This window comes from Daphnia magna, linkage group LG4, assembly GCF_020631705.1.
Source record: "Daphnia magna isolate NIES linkage group LG4, ASM2063170v1.1, whole genome shotgun sequence".
In the NCBI taxonomy this organism is placed as follows: Eukaryota; Metazoa; Arthropoda; class Branchiopoda; order Diplostraca; family Daphniidae; genus Daphnia; species Daphnia magna.
In genome coordinates this window covers 13154342-13172944 of record NC_059185.1, presented here as the reverse complement: position 1 = coordinate 13172944, position 18603 = coordinate 13154342, and the positions used below count along the sequence as shown (strand labels likewise).

Genomic DNA, 18603 nt, shown 5'->3' with positions numbered 1-18603 from the left:
ATGTCAAACAAAAATAAAAAAAATCCTCCAAACTTACAGTCAGAAAGCCAAAGTACTTTTGCTCATAAGGCATTGCTTTTCCATGTTTTTGATGATTAGTCTGAAAAGTTCATTGAATTTTACGTCGCTGCATCAAAACATGTGTATTGTGGTAGTCTAAGACACAACTGTAAATTTTTCATTGATGGGATTATTCAACATTTGGAAGTTAATTGGACGAATTGAAGTTTCCTCAAAACAAAGTACAACCATCTTTTTCGACAAAGCTTTAATTTTAGTTGTCCATCTTTTTCAAGGCTTTTTCTAGACTGTCGAGGAAAATGGATGCATGATGAGGTTGGAATACCAGCGACGGACGCAAACGAACAGCAACAGGACCAGCGCCACCAGACTGGACCCCTACAAAGTTGATGAATTCCTCATTAGTCAAACAGCAAGAAGATGAGAAGAAGAATCGATTCATACCCTCGACCTTCAACTGTTCGACCAGCTGGTCGCGTTTCGCCATGGAAACGCAGTCAAAAGCGCAGAAAGTTCCACGCCCCCTTACATTTTTCACGACATTTGGATACCGATTTCCGAAATCCTTGAGTCCATTCAGTAACAAGTCACCTATTTTTCATTGTTAACAAATAGGTTTAAATATTGCCGCCCCATCAAACAGAAAACAAAGACGAACCAGTAACTCTGACGTTCTCAATCAGCTTGTCACGTTTAATGATTTCAACAACCTTTTCCAACAGGATGACTTTCGATGGCTCTCCCATCCACGTGTTGAAAATCCTATATCCTTCGCGAGGTCTGCATTTTATAACAATCGCAAAACAGACAATGAATAACCCACAATTTGTTTTCTAGGAAAATCAAAATTCAGTATAATAGGGGGAAAAACTAACCTGAATTCGGGAAGCGAAAAGTATCCACCAATGAGCATCTTCTTTGAATACGTCACAATATCGACAGGGTGATCCAATTTGAAATGGTCGTGGCACCAAAATTCGCCCGTTGTACCTCCGCCCGTTTGTACTTCGTCAATGAGTAGCGCTGCTCCATTCTGTGGAGGGAGAACAAGGTAAACAATAATTTTCCATGGAGCCAGAGTCACACGCAATTCAAGACAATGATAATATACCTTCTTGGCAATTCGTTGCAGCTCTTGGAAAAAGGCTGGTGACGCGTGATGATCTCCGCCTTCAGATTGGATCGGCTCGATGACAACTCCAGCGACTGTTTTACCACGTTTGTTGTAGCGATCAAAAAGCTCTTCAACTTCCGCCAAACAGCGACGATCTTCTTCCTCATTCTCGCGCACAAACTCTTCTAGGGGATACTGCAATTACAATACAACGAGTAAACTGTAGGTAACGGTTAAAGAATGAAACAAATTGAAATTGTAAAATTAACCTTGTAGCGAGGGAAGGTACCAATTGGCCAGTCCTTTGTAGGGATGTCCAGTTTGTGGACTGGCTTGGTATGAGTCGTGATCAACGTACCGAATGTTCTTCCATGGAAAGCGCCTTTCGTGATTGAGCAAGAGCGTTCATTTCGTATGGATTCAACGTTGTAACGTGTTTAATTATAAATACCTTTGAAAGACAATAGGGTCAAGTCGGAAACTCCGGGTAATTGATTCATTATGCAACTCGTCTCCTCCTCGGGGGTGTAAGAGTTATCTCCCCTCTGCTTCCTGCGATACCAAACGAAAATTGCTTTGTACGCATTTTCGTTTGAGCACGAACCACACGCCATCGTCGTTACCTTTATTTTATTATTTATGTTTTTATACGTGCAATAGGTCGGAAATTAACAATAATTACGGAAATCACAACTAACCTCTGTATGGCCTTTGGGGGCAATACGTAACAGAGAATTCTGGACTCGCTGAGGATAATTTTCACCAGGAAACACACCGAGGGCAGGTCGGTTGATGAATCTTTGAGAAATACAAGTTTAAACATTGCCGTGCACCGACGTGGAAAAGAACAATCAAGTTACGTTCGGATGTTTTCCTTATCTTGCAGGACATCTAACAATTCAGGGTGGTTGTAACCCAACGGAATAGAAGAAATTTGAGTATAGACGTCCAGCAGAATATTTCCATCGACGTCGTATAAATAGTTGCCTATGCTCTTTGAATAATCAGCAAACAATTGCACTGCGTCCGATATCTGCGGATATAAATATGGCAATTTAAATGTTTGTTGAAAGACTAGGCAATTTGAACTTTTAGATTAACAAATAGTGGAATTTTAATTTAAAAAAAAAGGAAAATGCCAACTGACTTGAATTTTTTTCATTTCTGACAGCATGGCCAGAGATCGAGGACCTGGAATTGCTGTTTTAACGAGAGGCCCTGTCGGTTCTCCAGAAACAAACGATGACAAATATTTGACATTGTTTGCCAATAGACTCGGATTGTGCGCAGAGCATTTAACCGAATTAAAAGAATTCAAAATTTTCCGCCACATTGTGTTGTTGCTAGGCGATGTAAGTCGACTTGTCAAAGGAATAAGACTTTAAACTTGCGTGTACAAATGCGCAATACTTGGTCAACTGTCGCAACTTGCCCCATATTAATACAGTTTTGTATCCGTTTTTGAGATAATGGTCGAACCAATAAGGAGATATCCGAGAGGGATTGTTATTGATTTAACCTAGCTACGAAGCACAGAAAGCTTAGTTCTTGATAGTCGTGTTTGTTTACAAGTATCTTTAGTTGTTTTGTTCCTGTACGTCAAAAAATCTTGGCATCAAAGTTCAACCTACACTGACAGATAAAAAAAAGCACCTAAGGATGAAGGGAGATTTGCTCACCTATTCTAAATCACGTTGGAGGTTCTAGATTACATAAGCTATATAGGAACTGGTCCGTGTCGAAATGGGTCTTACAATACAAATAATTGGGCGGTACCAATGTTTTCGAAATCTGAGAAGTTAAAAGAAAAAAACGAAAACAAGGCAAAGTTCGTCAATTCCATTGTTTGCATTGGAGAGTACGGAGTGGCGGTGGGGCTACCGATTCAAAACAGATAAATTCAGTCTAGCTGTCAATATTGTCGTCTATTTACATACATCTCACCAACTCTTCTCCCTACGGACATAAGATAATTATAAATGTTTAATATGTCAACACAGCTTAGTTGGCTCTGTAACATTTATGGTTTCACAAAATCCATTGTTTCTATAGCAATTCCTTCAAAAGCTAATTTAATATCTGATTAAATACAGATCATGGAATCATCTTTTTTTGTAGAAAAGAGAAAAGTACCTGTGCTTTTTCTCTGATGATCCAATCCAACATCATGTTGGTTGATTGTTGGAGCAAGCGAGGTTTTTCTTTGGATTTAACTAAAGGAAATTGGTTTGCTTCCTTAGCCAATGGTGGGTGACCAAACATAGGGGAATAATGCTTCATTAATTGTTAAACATTAGTCAGGCTTAAATCTATTTTGATTTTCTGCACTGTAGAGATGAATTTATCTGCTCAAAAATATGTATATGTATAGTCTACTAAAGAGATTATTATTATCTGTATTGTGTTTCTTCCAGGAATTGTAAGTTGAAATGATATTGAACATGGAAAGGGGCAGGTCATTAGACAAACACACCTATATCTAATTTTAAAATTAAGTTATTGCATTGGTATTCAAATGAGTACCATCTTGTACCGTATAAATTATGTAAGTGTCTTGAGCTTCAGCATAGCTCACTTCTACTGCAAAACATATAGTTTTACCTTATGGGACAATCCAGAAAACAACATGGCCTTCCAAGTACTCAAGGACTATAAAGTCTTGGGTAGAGTGGTCTTTTTCGTACAACTGTCGTCTTTTTCCCATGACCCATTTCTACCTAGAAAGAGACAGATGTTTATAGGGAAACCTTGAATTATAAATTATGAATGGAGCCAATTTACGGATTTTTCTGCCGCTGAGGGAGCAGCCGAGAATACTAGCTTCAGCAAATTAAAATCGCATGATGTAACAAGGCGAATTTAAAATTCGAGAAGTTTAGGTTGTACGTATTGCCATTTGTTTCAATTTGTTTGTTCGTTTTTTTGTTTGTGCGTTTTCGCATTTTAAGTAATTCGGTTTGCCGTCAAAACAAATTTGAGCACCATCTACCAGCCAATTTGACAAGCATGATATTGGAAAAAAATGTCTGCAGTTAACACGTGAGCAGGAAACTTAGTCACATTGTCGCGTGTGCTTGAACTGAAAAAGAATAAATACATGTGGAAATTGTATTGAAAAGATTTCCCGTCAAGTGCTCAGTGTCAATTGAACTTGTATTTACGTGACTAATAGGGTATGAATTCATGTTTGTATATGGAACTGGTAAAAGGTTTCATGCCATTGATGTAAAACGTTTTCTCGTTTGCAGTAGAGAGGCGAAGCGTACAACACTCGTTACCAATTTACTGCCCTTATATTATCGTCCAACGTTTTGTATGTGTCATCAAGCTATTTTGGATATATTGATATTAAATTGTGATGGAGGAAGCAGTTTGCATCAATGATTACGGTCAAGGTTGTGCAAGTGATGGAAACGTTGATTTTGAGACCGATCAGCTAGTCAAGTGAGATCTTCTGTCAGTTATTGCTGTGACTATTTTCAAGATCTCAATTTTTGTTTCTTTTGGTGCAGCATGGATATGAACCTGGAAAGGTTTGATGGTTCAATGTTGGAGCTTGACGAGGAAGACTTGTCTGAAATCCACCGCATGGTGGATGAGTGGGAATTCAATTTCGGTGCATTAGAGGTAAGTTTTTTTTGCAGCCTTCAGCAGTTTATTTTCAATAAAAAATGTTTTGTTTCATTGTACAGAGTTCTGATGGAGAGGAATTAATGAAACTAATTCAAATTGAAAATCCTAGCCAGTTTGACTGGCCTTGTCATCTTGGGGATGTAAGCCCAAGCTCTAGCAACAATACCAATGCAAACTGGGGGAATACAGACGAGCTGCACGATCGCTTGCCGTCCTATTATACGGCATTGGCTCCGTCTCGTTCAGCCCCTTGGATACCCCCCTCGTCGCAGCTAGTCTTTAATAAGTTGCCGGCCTACATCACAGACATGGCCCCACTCGATGTTGCAGTTATAAGCGACAATGCTTGTGGGTCTGTGGGTCAACCGGGTAAAAAGAAACTTAATTTGGCCGAATACCGCACCCGTCGCGAGAAACAACTCCAACAAATGCAAGAAGAGGAAGAGCAACAACAACAACAACAGCAAAAACAAGAAGACGAAGATAAAGAAAAACAGGAAATTGAGAAAAAAGATGACGTAAAAAGGGTCAAAGTCCAAATGGATAAAATGCAGTGCCATACGAAACAACATCGACAAGCCAAAGAGGTCAAAGATGAACCGGAAGAAGGTGAAGTTGAAGAGGAAGAAGTGAAAGAAAAACAACAACAACCAGTTGCATCAATAGTCAAAAGTCGAAGGATCAGATCATCTCGCTCACCAACTCGTTCTTATTCTTCCCATTCATCATCCAGTAGACGATATCGTTCCAGCTCGACATCCTCCTATTCGAGGTAAACACCCACCCCGAAAAACAAAACAAATGACGACCTAAATTTTTCTCAATTTAATTTTTCAGCCGTTCGAGATCGCGTTCCCCGTCACATCGTCGCGGTAGGAGAAGAAGACGATCGTCATCGAATTCTTCGTCCTCTTCGTCATCTTGGCATCGAAAGAGCCGACGCAACAACAGCCGGAGACACGGCGGCCGGCGACGACGGACGCCGACACCTCCGCCTCGATTGAGTACCCGTGGGGGGTACAGCGATCGAAGCCAACAGCGACGCCACCAGCAGCAACAACAACAACAAACGGAGCGTCAGCGACAGATTGAGGAGAGACGCGTGATTTACGTGGGGAAATTAGCCGACGGCACGACGCGGTCGGATCTGCGCCAGCGGTTCGAACCGTTTGGTCCTGTGGTCGACATAAGTCTACACTTTCGAGAACGAGGGTATTATTTTTTTTCTTTTCTCTTTTTATTTTTTTTTTTGGGGGGTTATTCAATCAACTTTTTTTTTTTCAGTTTTGATCATTAAAAAAAAATTCAATTTGCAGGGATAATTACGGGTTTGTGACGTTTGCGTACAAAGTGGACGCCTATGAAGCGGTGGAACACGGCAACGACGACCCTCACCTGCCCAAATACGATTTGAGCTTTGGTGGCCGACGGGCATTCTGCAAAGAGACTTATGCCGATTTGGGTAAGTCAATTGGACCACATTTTTCTTTTTGGGGGGGTTTGGGCAAACGATTGTCAGTCAAAACAAAAACCGAAAAAAAACAAAAAACAAACGATTGTCAATTTCAGATGCGGTTGACGATGATGGTCGTTCCAAGGCCAATGACGTGGATTTTGAGACATTGTTGAGGGCCGTCCAGGTTCAACTGACCCGCCGTCCTTGCTCTTGACACTGGGCTATTATTCACCTGCACGAAATTACTCTTTTCTCTTTCTTTCTTATTCCTCTTCGTGTGGGCGCCTCTCTCTCATCTTCTACGTTGTTTCGTCACAACAATCAATCCGCGCCTCTTGTCATCACGCGAAACACAACACAGAACCGCCGGAACAAAATCAGTTTTCCTCTTCAACATCCATTCATTTTTTTGTTTTTTTTTGTTTTCACCTTGTTTTCTTTCTCGTTCATCCACCCGAGTACCACGCGTCTGTCTCTCTCTCTCTCTTAATTGTCTATTCGAAACGGATGAAAGAATGGCGTCGTTGCTTCAGTTAGTAGTGCAGTCACACATCAACCCAAGTGCCTCTCTGTTCGTTTTGATGAGCATAAATTGACCCCTACCCCTCATTTTTTTTTTCTCTTCCTCTCCTGTGTTTTCTTTCGTTCACTAACTAACAGCGGTTGATGGGGTAAATTGTGAAAACAACGATCGTTTAGCTTCTCTTTTATTTTCTGGGTGGCTATCGTTAATTTTCAAATTGTGATGCTTTTGTTTCCGGGTTGGAAATTTCAATGGCTTCAGTTGTGTCAGGTATAGAAGCTCATCTTTTTCCTTAAAAAAAAACAATTGAATTTTTTTTTTCTTGTGAGAGGAGGAGGAATGAAGAAAACAGGTCAAACGTGTGTGTTGAATCGAGCGTCATACAAACAAAAGAAAAACAAAAAAAATACACTCAAGGAAGTTGCTGATAGTTTTCAAGTGTGAAACGAGCATTTCTCTCCCATAGTCGTTCGTACTCATTTAAGAAGAACATTCGGGCAATTCAAAGATCACCCAGTGGGGGGTTGCGATTGACCCAATTGAGGAAAAGATCGTATGCCGTCTGCTTGAATTTCACAGGTCTGAACAAGTAGAGCAGAGTAAACAAGGTCGTTAAATACGTTGACCCAGTGTAAAAACAAGAGACCCCTGTGACCACCGTCACGTAATCGTTTCTATTTTCTTTGCTGCTTTCGTGTCGGTTGCGCCACGTGAATGGGATCGCAGAATTAGATATTGTCACACACACACGAGAAAAAAAAGGGTTACACGCCTGTAGGCTGATTTTTCTTCACGCTCGGCGGAAGTGGTTCACAGTTTTTACCGCAACAACGTGTAACCCCCTAGTTGCACGTGCATTTTGTTCTTTTGCCGATGATTGTTGCCTTTCTTTTTTTTTTTCGGTGCGTTGCTCAGCAGAACGGCCCACATTGAAAAATTCCCATTGAACCCGATTGTTATCCTCTTTATCCGTTTTAAAAATGGGGGAAAAGACGAGTGCACACCGTTTTGCACGCACCTTTTTTCATGTTGTTGTCTGCCTTCATTTCAATTGGACGTGCGGGTCGGTCTCGTTACATACCACACGATTAAATGTAACAAGCCGCAGACGCCTCTTTGTTGTCAAACGATTCACGTGAATGAAAAAAATGAGATTTTGCTCCAAATGCCGGCGATGCACAAATTAGATGTCGACCCCCTTTTTTTAAATTTATTTATTTCTATTTCATTCGTTTTTCTTGTTGGCCAAAAATGGGGCCTTCATTGAATTTATTGTTATTTTCTAATAACTAAAACCGCTCAAGTGAATGGGTGACCAGACCGAAATCATAACAGTAATTCGATCAACGGGCAATGTACGGGTTTCACGTTGCCAGGAAATTGCGAAACTCGACAAACACAACAACAACAAAAAACAAAATGGAGGGAACGAACAGTAAATTTGCGCGTGCGATTCCAATAATTGCTGAACGGTTTTCTATTGTAAATATCTCTCTGAATATAACCGCTTATGTAATTAAACATTATTTCCGCACGCTCAAGTGACAAAAGAAAGAAGCCACTCGTTTTCTTTTCCCGTAGCTCTTTGCGTTTTATGAACAGAAAGACGTTGCGCAACAAAGAATCGAAGTGTATAGACGCCAGAGAAACGTTTCCTTCGGTTTGTACGGTGTAGTTTTTGTGCAGCGTGATTGCCTTCAAGGTGAATCGCAGGTGATTATTATTATTATTATACCATGTTGTCGGCTTCTTTTTTTTTCTCGGTTGGGTTGGGTTGGATAAGATCAGCCGCCAAAGGGCCACGAAAAGGGAAAAGTGATGAGTCGACGTGATGATGCGGGAACTCGTAAAAAGAAGGCAGAAGAATTCAATGTCAATCAACGGTCAAGGGAAACGTTTCACAGAAGGAGGAGGGGAGGGGAGCGAAGAAAGAAGGCGAAAGTTGATTGAACCCGAGATTTCGGATTCTTCTCGTTCATTCCGCATCGATAGACCCGAGCGTTTCATTTCATTCCTCAACATTTGATTTGATTTTTTGTTGCTGCTGCTGAGGAAATGGGGCCTCGTGTTCCATTCGTCTAGTCCGCTTGCATACTGGACACATTCCGCCTAATCGAAACGCTCTTCTTTTCCTTCTTTTGTTGCCAATTGCAATCGCATTGAAAACGCAAGAAAAGTTTCGAAAGTTGGGTGTCGCTCTCGACTTGTTTATGGTCGGCCTGCTTTCTGCCGACAGGCTGGACGAGTATAGACACGCCGAGTGCGTTACTGTCGTGCTGCCTCGTGACCGATCCAAATGGACGTTGATGGCCATTAGAGTGTACGATGCTCGTCGACTTGTTATCGTGCTGTATCGTCTCCAAATGGGTCTCTCATTTTGTCGGCCATCATGACGATGATGATGAGGGGCAAATGTTCTTTGTTCACCCTTGGATGATCGGATAGGGTTGGCCTCCTCTTCTTCCGAAGCTTCTGAAGCGGCAGGAGGAGCCGTGATCTCCGTGAGAAAGAAAAAGGAACAAAAAATAAAATAATAATGCGACTATTATAGACGATACACACAGACACACACACCTGGTGTGCGTGTTGGTTGAATCTCTTCGGTTGGTCGACTTTTTTTTTTTCTTTCTTTCTTCTATCGGGAGGAGATGGGGGGATGAGCGCCCACCCCGTCCCACCTCTCGTGCAAAAGCAGCAAAAAGGCAAGCGTCCGAACGTTCACCTCCTCAGTGTTGTTCCAGCCACTAGTCTGACGCTATAAAAACTCACCTGCTCACCGCTTCTAGACGCAACCATCTTTGTTGAAACGTTTCCACCATCCACATTTTGTGTTCCTTTCATCCAACAGGTGAGTCTTTTGTTTCCTCTTCTCCACAAAAAAAATGCTCTTTTCCACTATGCATTTCATTTGTCTATTTTAATTGAATTTTAGTTTAGGTTACACAATTTTATATTTTTGTTTTCGATTTAGAAAAACGTCGATTAACTTGGCGTGATTCAATTCCAATTCGAATTGAATTAAATTTTTGTCTTTAAACTTAGGAAAAGGATTCATCATTGAAACTCGAACCGAAAATGAGGATTAACATCAAAGCTATGGCCGTTCCTGCTCCCAGTAAATTACTCCTTTGCTGTTACGTCTTCTTGTTCATCGGCGGCGCAAAGGCTCGGCCCTACTCCGAAGGACTCGCCACTGGTCCCGTCAGGTACCAGGGAAACCCCATTGCTTATTGTTTCTTTCCTTTTCTTCTGTTTGGAGGGCTATTTCGCGAGGGGGGAGGGTTAGCATATGAGCCGTCCGTTTTGAACATCTTCAATTGTTTTTCGTTGCTGTCGAAAGGGCTGCGCACCAACACGCTTCGTTAACTTTTGATTCGAAAACTGTTTATGGTTACGACAACGGCACAACCGCAACACAGGCGAAACACGTTTTCTGGCCCTGTTTTATTGTCTTTACGATGTCGGGAACCGTTGCTGTTAAAATTAGCTCTTTGAATGGCTCCCCCTTTTTTTGTTAAATTAAATTTTAACGACATTGTGTGTGTTTTTTTTTAAACGTATTTAAAAAGGCAGGCAATGAAAATGTTTCCTTTGCATAACAATGGAATTGTGTTTTGTTTTTCCCCTTTGTTTGTTTCGTTTTGAAATGCGTGGGACTGATGGACGCAGCGAGGATTCCAACGCCAAGTATGAAATCTACGTACCGGACGGCCGAGGTGATATGGCCCAGCAGTTGTTGACTCTGCCCGAGATTCGCACTCTGCTGGCCCGCCAAGCCGACAACCCGGGCTATTCCGAAACTGTCTCCTTGGAAGGTGGCAAGGTGAATTTCTCCTTCTTATTATTGTTATTATTTAATTTTTATTTGTTTAAAATAATGACATTTAAAAAACAAATTGGGAACCAATTTCGTATTCATTTAGCGTCTGATGGAGACCGTTCAGGTGCCCTTGCCTTCGGTGCAGGCTTCCAAAGTGGGCGTGTCTGATGTCATCTCGAGCGTCAGGTCCATCATGGCGTCCGAAATGGCCCAGCACGAGCAGCAGCAGCAACAACAAGAAAAAGTTTTTGTCGTCCAAGCTCAACCACCTCCCGCAGGTACTTGAGTTGACGCAACCCGATTCATCCAATTCTTTAAAACCTAATTTTGTTTTTCTTAATATTTAATTGCAGCTGAAGATGCCAGTGCAGCCGTCACCGCTGAAGCTCAAACTGATATCGTCCTAGTGGCCGAATCTACCGAACAATCGCCGCAAGAATCCACTCTGGCCGTTGCTGAACCCCAAGCAGAAAAGGCAATTTCTTATTCCGCCGATCAACGTGAGGATCATCATCACGACCATCACGGAGAACATCACGGAGAACATCACGGAGATCATCACGGAGATCATCACGATAAACATCACGCAGATCATCACGATAAACATCACGCAGATCATCATCATCATGAACACGAACATCCAGTTGCTGTTTTCGAAGCCTTGCCCAAGGAGAGCATCGGCCTGTTAGCTACGAATCAAGCCCAGGATCAGGAACTGAACGACTTGACCTTGTCCAGCAACAAAATCGCGTGGCAGGTGTGGAACAACGTCATCAAGGAGCGATCCGTCGAGGACAATCGAGTTTTCTCGCCCCTGGCTCTGACGTCCGCCCTGGGCATCACGTTCCTGGGCGCTAGAGGCTCGTCGGCCGAAGCCATCGACGCCGCTCTCGGCCTCGATCGTTTGACTTCGCGCAATCCTCACTTGCATCTGCAGCAGGTGGCCAAGGACGTGGACGTGGGCGAGCATTTCCTCTCCAGCCAATCGCACACGGTTTACGTCGACGACAAACGCGGCAAAGTGCAGGGCGTTTTCAAGGCCAGATTGGACACGCTGTACGGTGCTGCCACCACCAGCAATTTGACGGAGGCCAAGCAGTTGATTGCCAGGAACGTTGGCGCCGAGGCAGAACAAACCGATCTCTACTCACCTCTCGGCATCGTTTCCACCAGCACCCTCAACGTAATGGCCGCCTGTCGTTGTTCACTTGTTTTCATCGTCATTTCCATCGCTTTTTTTTCTTTCATTTCTTTATTTATTTATTGGTTTAAATTTGTGTTTAAATTGTATGCCTAGGTGGCCTGGCCAAGTTCGACTTACCCGGCCAGCCAAGAAGAAGAATATCTTCACTTTCTGAATTTGCCTTCATCGGCACAAGTGGCGGCCGGACGTAAATTGGTGGCCGTGCCCACCATCCGCACTGCCGGCCATTTCTACGCCGGATACAACGCCGAATTGGACGCCACCACCGTAGCCGTTCCTCTTCATCCAGTCCGCCAAGGCGACGCTTCCGTTTGGGCCGCCAGCGATGCGCTGGATCAAGCCGGCCATCTCAGCCTCGTCCTCGTCATGCCCGGCTCTTCTTCCAAATTCCAGGCCGGCGGATCGGGATTGGCCGCTTTGGAATCGCGTCTGGCCGGACAGGAGGACAGCTGGGACCATCTGCTGCGTCAGACCAAAGCGCACCATCTCCTAGTGGAGATGCCCAAACTCTTTGATTCGGAACGGTTGAATCTGACGGCAGCCGTCAGGGTGGCCGAAGGCGGTCGCCTGGCTCCGCTCTTCGACAAAAAGAAGGCCGACTTCAGCGCCATCTCTGGAGCGAAACCTCTATACCTGAGCGACATCATCCAATTTGCGCGGCTCAACATTTCGTCGGTCGCCACCCTCACCGGCGGTATGTTAAGTTTCATTTCTTCTTTCACAGTGCGTTTCTCTTTTCCTTTCGACCATTCCATTTCGAAATAGTATGTATTCATCTTGTTTGTTTTGTTTTTGTTGTTGAAATGACAAAGGTGATGAAGCCACCGGTAGGAGCGCCGATGCCAAGAAAAAGACAATGGCCAAACCGAATAATAATAACAACAAGGCCAAACAGAACACGGCGAAACCCAACAAAGTGCAGGTGACGGTCAAAGCTCCTTGCCAGGAGGCCATCGAAAAAGCCGTGGCTGCAGCCATGCACGCGCACATCAAAGTAAGTCTCAAACTATTCAGAACTTTACAGTGTCTTTGCCCTGCCATCGCACGATGGCGAGACGAAACAAACAAATGACTGGTGAATTTAGAGACTGTAACATTTGAAAAAGAAAAACGACATTACCTTGTGAAACTAACCTAACCTATTAACTGACGGTAATGAAAATTGACTTGCTGATAGAAATATCAGCAACAGACCAAGGCCCAACCGACAGCCGTGGCTGTGAAAAAACCTGAACCCAAACCTGCCGCCAAACCGGCTATTAAACCTGCCGTTAGTAAGCCGATGGCTAAGCCCGCCGCTGCTTCTATGTTGAAACATCCATCACCCAAACCTGCGGCAAAACCTGCGGCAAAACCTGCGGCCAAACCTGCGGCCAAACCCGCAGCCAAACCCGCAGCCAAACCCGCAGCCAAACCTGCGGCCAAACCCGCAGCCAAACCAGCCGTCGCTATGAAAAAACCGGCAGCTGAACCGCCTGTCAAACCGGTCAATGTCAAACAATCGAACGCTCAAACAAAACCTGCCGGTACGAAACAATCCACCGCCAGGCCTAACACGACCAAACGACCCGCGACGACTACCCGCCCCACCAGCGCTCGCCCGACTGCACGGACGACAACCCGACCCAGGGTCCAACAAAAATCAACAACCAAGAAACCGGTGGCTACCACTAAGAAGCCGGCGGTCACAACCAAGAGACCTCTTAGCATCCAGTCAGCCACTAGACCGAGGCCCGTTGTCCAACAGACGACCAAGAAACCGGTGACTGCTGCTGCCACCACCAAAAAACCTGCTGCCACCCAAGAAACCTGCGGCAACCACCAAGAAACCAGCGGTAACCACCAAGAAACCACCGCAGATTATTAGCCAAGGCGTTTCTGCTAAAACGACAGCTAAACCTAAAACGACGGCTAAACCTAAAACGACTGCCAAACCAAAGACGACTCCCAAAACTCCTTGCCCGCTCCTCCACAAACAGCAAAACGCTGTCAATAAAGCCAACAATCAACAAACACCCGCCAAGCCCACGACGACTAAACCCAACGCTAACAAAAAGGTGACTTTTATCCTCCAACCGAAATTTAGCATTGACGATTGAAATCTCGATTTTCTCTGTGCCTCTGCATAGGAAAAAGAAAAAGGCAGTTAACTAACGTGTTGTCTTGTTTGTTTGATCGATCAACTAATATTACAGACCGAGAATCCCTCCAAGAAGGCTGGCAGGATGGAACGCGATGTCGTTGCTGCAGAAGAGAATCACCAAGTGCAACGCCTCAGTTTCAATCGGGCATTCCTCTACGCCGTACGTCACAATCCCACCGGTCTGCTATTGATGGTCGGTCGTTACGTCCATCCCGAACTGTAAAAGTTGGATTTGATCTGAGTTGTTGATCTTTTTGTCCCCCCCACGTGATGATGAGGCCTGCAGATAAGGATGTTCTGCAGCAAAAGATGGGATTAGTTTTCAATCTCGATTTTGTTGATGGAAATGATGCTCTATGTTGGAACATCCCTCGTTGCATTCCTAATCATTCATGTCACAACAAGTATACTATTTATCTTATATTTATGCAAACCAGCCATGGTAATTTGATTAATAGCGCTTGACGGTTATGTATTCCAGCAGTTTTTTTTCTTTATTATTATCATTTTTAGATAAATAACTAAACCAGCACGGCATATCTCTGTCAGCAACATTTTTTGCAATATACAACATTTTACATACTTCTTTTTGTATTTACTTCCAAATCCACTGTTCCTGCTAATCGTCCGAAGAAAGACAAGTAAGTTTGTATGAAAATTTTTGCGTTTTGGTAAGTTACGGTGGTTACGGCCTCGATCGATTTCGTCTGTGATGAGAATTGCCATTCCTCTACAACTTCAGGTTGGACCTCGTAGCTTTTACCATTGAGGTTGCTATGATTGGGTTCTAAGGTGATGACAAATCACTACATAGGTCCAGGCGAAAAATGTGTTGATGTCCATTGTTGCAGCGATTCTTGGAGTTGGCGCCATGTTTGGCTGTTTGAAAATGGCTGACACCGTTACTAAGGGATAAACTGGTAACTAAGCTTAGTCACGTGATTTCTTTGGTCAAGTAGCCAAAGGGCGTATGCTGGCAGCATAAGGCTGATACAATGACACCATTAAATACACTACGAAATATGGGGTTTGTCAAATGCTGAAAATAGCAAAACTTATGCAAGACAATGAAGAAACACAATACATAATTCTAAAAACCTTACGCAAATAAAATGTAGTTTCGGCTAGTTCAACAAAGCTAAAATCACGTGACCAAGCTTTAGTCCCCGTCTTGTTTCTTGGTTACCGCGTCAGCCATTTTGCAAAGATCCAAAAATGGTGCTGACATGTAGGATCGCTGTAAAGACTTGAAGTGAACCGATTGTAAATGAGAACTTGTTAGTTTTGGTTGCCAATTATTTATATACAGTTTTCAAAGTGATTCAAGTTTGTTTGTTTTCCGAAACTCTTTGATTCAAACAACTTGTGCTGAATAAGGTAACAGGTATCTCGTAAACAAAATTACAGTTCCTTTGCTATCAGTATACGAATCTCGGGAACAGAAACCGTTCGTACTTGTCAGACCGATTCCAGCACACAGAAATAATGGTGAGTCATTAAAAGGAATGAAGTAAAAATGAGCTGTTGTTGGTAAGCTATTCAATCCATATTTTTGGCTGGTTTGTGCTTTACTTTAGGTGTCCCTTCAACCGCTTCAACTTGGGTTAGCTAACAGTGTTAATTGTCTAACTAGTCTACATAGAGGCTTTCACAAATGGAAATGAGCAGGATCCAACAGAAACCACAACCGGGAGAAACCACAGTATGAAACATGTTTTACTGTTTTAATTTGAAAGCTCCTTTTGGTTGTTACTGCATTATTTAGATAAGATTTGATAGAAAAGCATTAAAAAAAAGCTATAGTAAAAACATCTTGTCAACCAAAAATCAAAATAGTAAAATTGAATTAATATTTTCAGAAATTTTAAAATATAAATTAGTTATTTGTAGTTAGAGATGTTGTTGTTACCCAAGAATCGGTTGTCATCTGGAATCCTGTGGGAAAGTGAAGTTTAGAGAAAGGTATTTTCATTCACAAATCTTACTTTTGTTCTATTACTTCTTATTAACTTATTTTTACTGTCATAAAAAACAACTTCAAATTGAAAATCTAAGTTTATTGAGGCAAATTTGTCAAACATAACTTTAGGCACGTATTGAAAATTAATCTGCAACGGATAAAATGGGGGAAAAAATTTGAGATCAACCGAAATCGAAAATTAAGAACATAACAAACAATAAACGAGAACGATAAAATAATTATTTCTTGGTCAAGTTCAAGGCAAAGGCCTCATCGTCAGGAAAACGGTATCTTTTTCCGGCATTCGGTACGAACCTACGACCGTCAAATCTTTCAAAGTGAAAACCCAGTTGATCATGAAGAAATATAACTGAACCAACATCGGGATGAAGTACTAATTTGTCTGCAATTGTTTTAAAACCATTAAGTTAATGAAACAAAACTGTTGAAATTTGTAAGTAACACTTTATCACCTTCAGGAACGCAAGCGAGGCTGTGATCTGCATGACTCCTAGTCAAAACGTGGTAAAAAGGTTGATCGAGATTTCCAACGGATCTTAAATAATTCTCCGCCGATCCCTTAACCTCCCACGAAGTGATGACACAAATTTCGTTGCACACTTCACCCATTGCATTTGTGTAGTTGTATATCATGACGAGGCCGACTGCATATTTTATCGACGGCACCCGACGTGAAACAACTTGCTGGTACTACTTCAAAGACATTTGTAATAAAGAAAATCCACGTAAAATAGCAAACAAGAAATCGATATATCACCGCAGCGATTTGTGTTCGACGCTCCTCTAATTGAAGGATGCATTTGCCTAGAAGCGGGTGGTCTTGAAGCCCTTCTGCCTGCAAATAGAAGTAAATAGAAGATTGGATATAATAATTCCATTGGCGAGAAAAGGAAAAGAAACCTCAAGAAGATGAATGGCGTCGCTTAATTGAACGCCATAATTGAAGCAATGCTCGGCATATTCCAAGACCAATTCAGGAGCTTCCCCAATAAGAGATGAGATAATGCAGGCTAATCTCGCTAATCTGGCGACCTCTGACACCGTTTGAGATCGCCGATCAAGCCATAAATCAGTCTGCCCGTCCCTGATGTAGGGCTCTAGCATTCGCCGAAGAATGTACTCTACCTTTTTCGGCTGGTTGAGCGGGATCGACGAAATAATACTGGAAGTCTTCATTTTGATGACGTAGAGGACCGATACGTCGTAAATGATCGGGGCGGTGCACAGTTCCGCCATCACAGACGTCGATGTAGGTGAATCCTTTTCCACCCTCGTGTCTAGAATTTAACAAATTAAAACATAGATGTAAAACTCTGAAGCAGGAAAGGTTAAATAATAAAATAAAAAAATAAAAAATACTTTGGATACTCTAGCCATTTAAGAAGAAGTCTGTCTCTGTCATCCATGGAGGAATCGCAATAGACAAGTTCGCACTGAATGCCCATGCTACTAGCCACTTCTTGGTAAATGACACATAAAATTGTAGTGCAGCTTTCTCTCCGTTCCATCACCTAATAAATGAGGGTGAGTGTCAAAATTTTAAGATGAATTTTACGAGAGCTAAATACAGACGTTTAACCTTTGCAATTGAGATATTTTTTTGCAGCTCGTGAAAATCGAGCTCTTTATCTAACCAAAGTGTATCCATAAAATCCTGTTCACTTTCATGGAACAACACATAGTTAATGATGGTTAAAATCTCTCTGGGGGACACTTTAGGATTGGCATTAACAGCTCTTAATGAATAGAATGATCTTTGCTTTTCAATTATTAGTTCCTTCACTCTTTGGGTTATTTTGCCCAGGTAATCTTTAATATTCTGTAGACTGGGAAAATGTTCATTTGGAACTTCCAACCACTGTGAAACAAGCACTGTTGCTTCTAACAATGTTTTTTGTGATGAATCTTGTTCTAGAAAGTCCCACCACTTGCCCTCTAACAGGGAAGTTCTTACTTTTCTCAAGGCACGCTCAGCATGATAAGCCAATGTCAGATTTCCATAACTGTAAGCATGAGGAAAAGAATTTAATTTGAAAAAAACAAAACATAGAATATCAGAGTATCATGGAAATAGAAACAATACAAACCCATCAGACTGCCAAAAGTTCATAAATGCAAGTTGTTCAAGTTCTTCTTCAACAAATTCAGAAAATGGAATTGCAGTAGCCAATAGTTTATCCATGACACAGCTTGGAGTTAGGAGCTCAAAGCTTTCTGGATCTGGGTAACACAGTGATGACAAGGTTTCTACAATCTCCTGGACATCTTTTGCCACCCTGAGACGTATGCCCACTACCTCAAGCCAGTTGACTTCATTCTTTGAAAATCTTTTCAAGCTTACTGAATAGCCCCATCTGACAGAGTATTTTATAAAGAATAGATGATTCCTAATGAATACATCATAAGGTGATTACCTTTCTTCGTACTTTCGCCTCCACAGCTGGTTAGAATTGAAAATTATGTTTCTTAACAAAGTGCACGAATGCATAAGGTGATATAGGTCCGAAATCTTAATATCACTATGGGAAAATACATAATTAACCAAAAGCTCGTTGGGAAGTGAAAGCAAAGACATGAATTAACTCCGTTCAACAACAACGAATTAACAACTTAACAGATCTAAACATTGAATAAGAATATCGCGTTTCAAAAATTCAACAATTGAAATGATTTCATTTCCATTCGAGATAAAATTGCAGGCCCCTTTT

The 18603-nt window shown here is 42.2% G+C and overlaps 4 protein-coding genes and 1 long non-coding RNA gene across 8 annotated transcripts; 3 read left to right on the top strand and 2 right to left on the bottom strand.

Annotated features, from left to right (window-relative positions):
* Positions 1–128: 128 nt before the first annotated feature.
* LOC116920255 (4-aminobutyrate aminotransferase, mitochondrial) lies at positions 129–3199 on the bottom strand. Its single transcript, XM_032926411.2, has 10 exons — positions 2283–3199; positions 1996–2168; positions 1834–1933; positions 1587–1758; positions 1405–1517; positions 1133–1330; positions 897–1054; positions 680–801; positions 466–612; positions 129–399 (listed from the first exon to the last, which is right to left on the bottom strand). Exons 1-10 carry the CDS (start codon positions 2466–2468, stop codon positions 275–277), a joined length of 1494 nt encoding a protein of 497 aa, XP_032782302.1. The 5' UTR covers positions 2469–3199; the 3' UTR covers positions 129–274.
* A 945-nt stretch (positions 3200–4144) lies between these two features.
* LOC116920251 (probable serine/threonine-protein kinase fhkB) lies at positions 4145–7177 on the top strand. 2 transcript variants are annotated; one of them, XM_045172847.1, is made up of 7 exons: positions 4145–4308; positions 4387–4579; positions 4648–4762; positions 4828–5540; positions 5606–5980; positions 6085–6230; positions 6338–7177. In XM_045172847.1, exons 2-7 carry the CDS (start codon positions 4494–4496, stop codon positions 6436–6438), a joined length of 1536 nt encoding a protein of 511 aa, XP_045028782.1. In that variant the 5' UTR covers positions 4145–4308; positions 4387–4493; the 3' UTR covers positions 6439–7177. The 2 variants fall into 2 exon arrangements, with proteins under 2 accessions (XP_045028782.1, XP_045028781.1); XM_045172846.1 differs by having other exon boundaries at positions 4384–4579.
* A 2189-nt stretch (positions 7178–9366) lies between these two features.
* On the top strand, positions 9367–14496 carry LOC116920204. 3 transcript variants are annotated; one of them, XR_006645984.1, is made up of 9 exons: positions 9367–9595; positions 9790–9953; positions 10417–10570; positions 10671–10845; positions 10921–11750; positions 11865–12465; positions 12584–12765; positions 12949–13828; positions 13967–14108. XR_006645984.1 is itself a non-coding variant. In XM_045172844.1 (8 exons), exons 2-8 carry the CDS (start codon positions 9823–9825, stop codon positions 13636–13638), a joined length of 2763 nt encoding a protein of 920 aa, XP_045028779.1. In that variant the 5' UTR covers positions 9367–9595; positions 9790–9822; the 3' UTR covers positions 13639–13829. The 3 variants fall into 3 exon arrangements, 2 of the variants coding, with proteins under 2 accessions (XP_045028779.1, XP_045028780.1); XM_045172844.1 differs by lacking the exon at positions 13967–14108 and having other exon boundaries at positions 12949–13829; XM_045172845.1 differs by lacking the exon at positions 12949–13828 and having other exon boundaries at positions 9384–9595; positions 13967–14496.
* Positions 14497–14622: 126 nt separating this feature from the next.
* Positions 14623–15741, top strand: LOC116920448. The gene is made up of 2 exons (XR_004392652.2): positions 14623–15402; positions 15492–15741. It is a non-coding gene; the product is annotated as an uncharacterized LOC116920448 (long non-coding RNA).
* A 209-nt stretch (positions 15742–15950) lies between these two features.
* LOC116920226 (F-box only protein 21) lies at positions 15951–18545 on the bottom strand. Its single transcript, XM_032926372.2, is given in 9 exon segments — positions 15951–16277; positions 16348–16585; positions 16653–16730; positions 16796–16978; positions 16980–17172; positions 17255–17406; positions 17475–17898; positions 17983–18249; positions 18310–18545. Coding segments are annotated over 9 exon segments (1860 nt in total). The 5' UTR covers positions 18471–18545; the 3' UTR covers positions 15951–16113.
* Positions 18546–18603: the final 58 nt, after the last annotated feature.

Coding starts and splice junctions, on each gene's coding strand:
- LOC116920255 (XM_032926411.2), bottom strand. CDS start 2,468: ATGTGGCGGAAAATTTTGAATTCTTTTAATTCGGTTAAATGCTCTGCG. Junction 1,518..1,586: donor GACCCTATTGTCTTTCAAAG/GTATTTATAATT, acceptor CAATCACGAAAG/GCGCTTTCCATGGAAGAACA. Junction 613..679: donor TGAGAACGTCAGAGTTACTG/GTTCGTCTTTGT, acceptor AATGAAAAATAG/GTGACTTGTTACTGAATGGA.
- LOC116920204 (XM_045172844.1), top strand. CDS start 9,823: ATGAGGATTAACATCAAAGCTATGGCCGTTCCTGCTCCCAGTAAATTA. Junction 11,751..11,864: donor TTTCCACCAGCACCCTCAAC/GTAATGGCCGCC, acceptor TTGTATGCCTAG/GTGGCCTGGCCAAGTTCGAC. Junction 12,766..12,948: donor CCATGCACGCGCACATCAAA/GTAAGTCTCAAA, acceptor ACTTGCTGATAG/AAATATCAGCAACAGACCAA.
- LOC116920251 (XM_045172847.1), top strand. CDS start 4,494: ATGGAGGAAGCAGTTTGCATCAATGATTACGGTCAAGGTTGTGCAAGT. Junction 4,580..4,647: donor GAGACCGATCAGCTAGTCAA/GTGAGATCTTCT, acceptor CTTTTGGTGCAG/CATGGATATGAACCTGGAAA. Junction 4,763..4,827: donor TCAATTTCGGTGCATTAGAG/GTAAGTTTTTTT, acceptor TTCATTGTACAG/AGTTCTGATGGAGAGGAATT.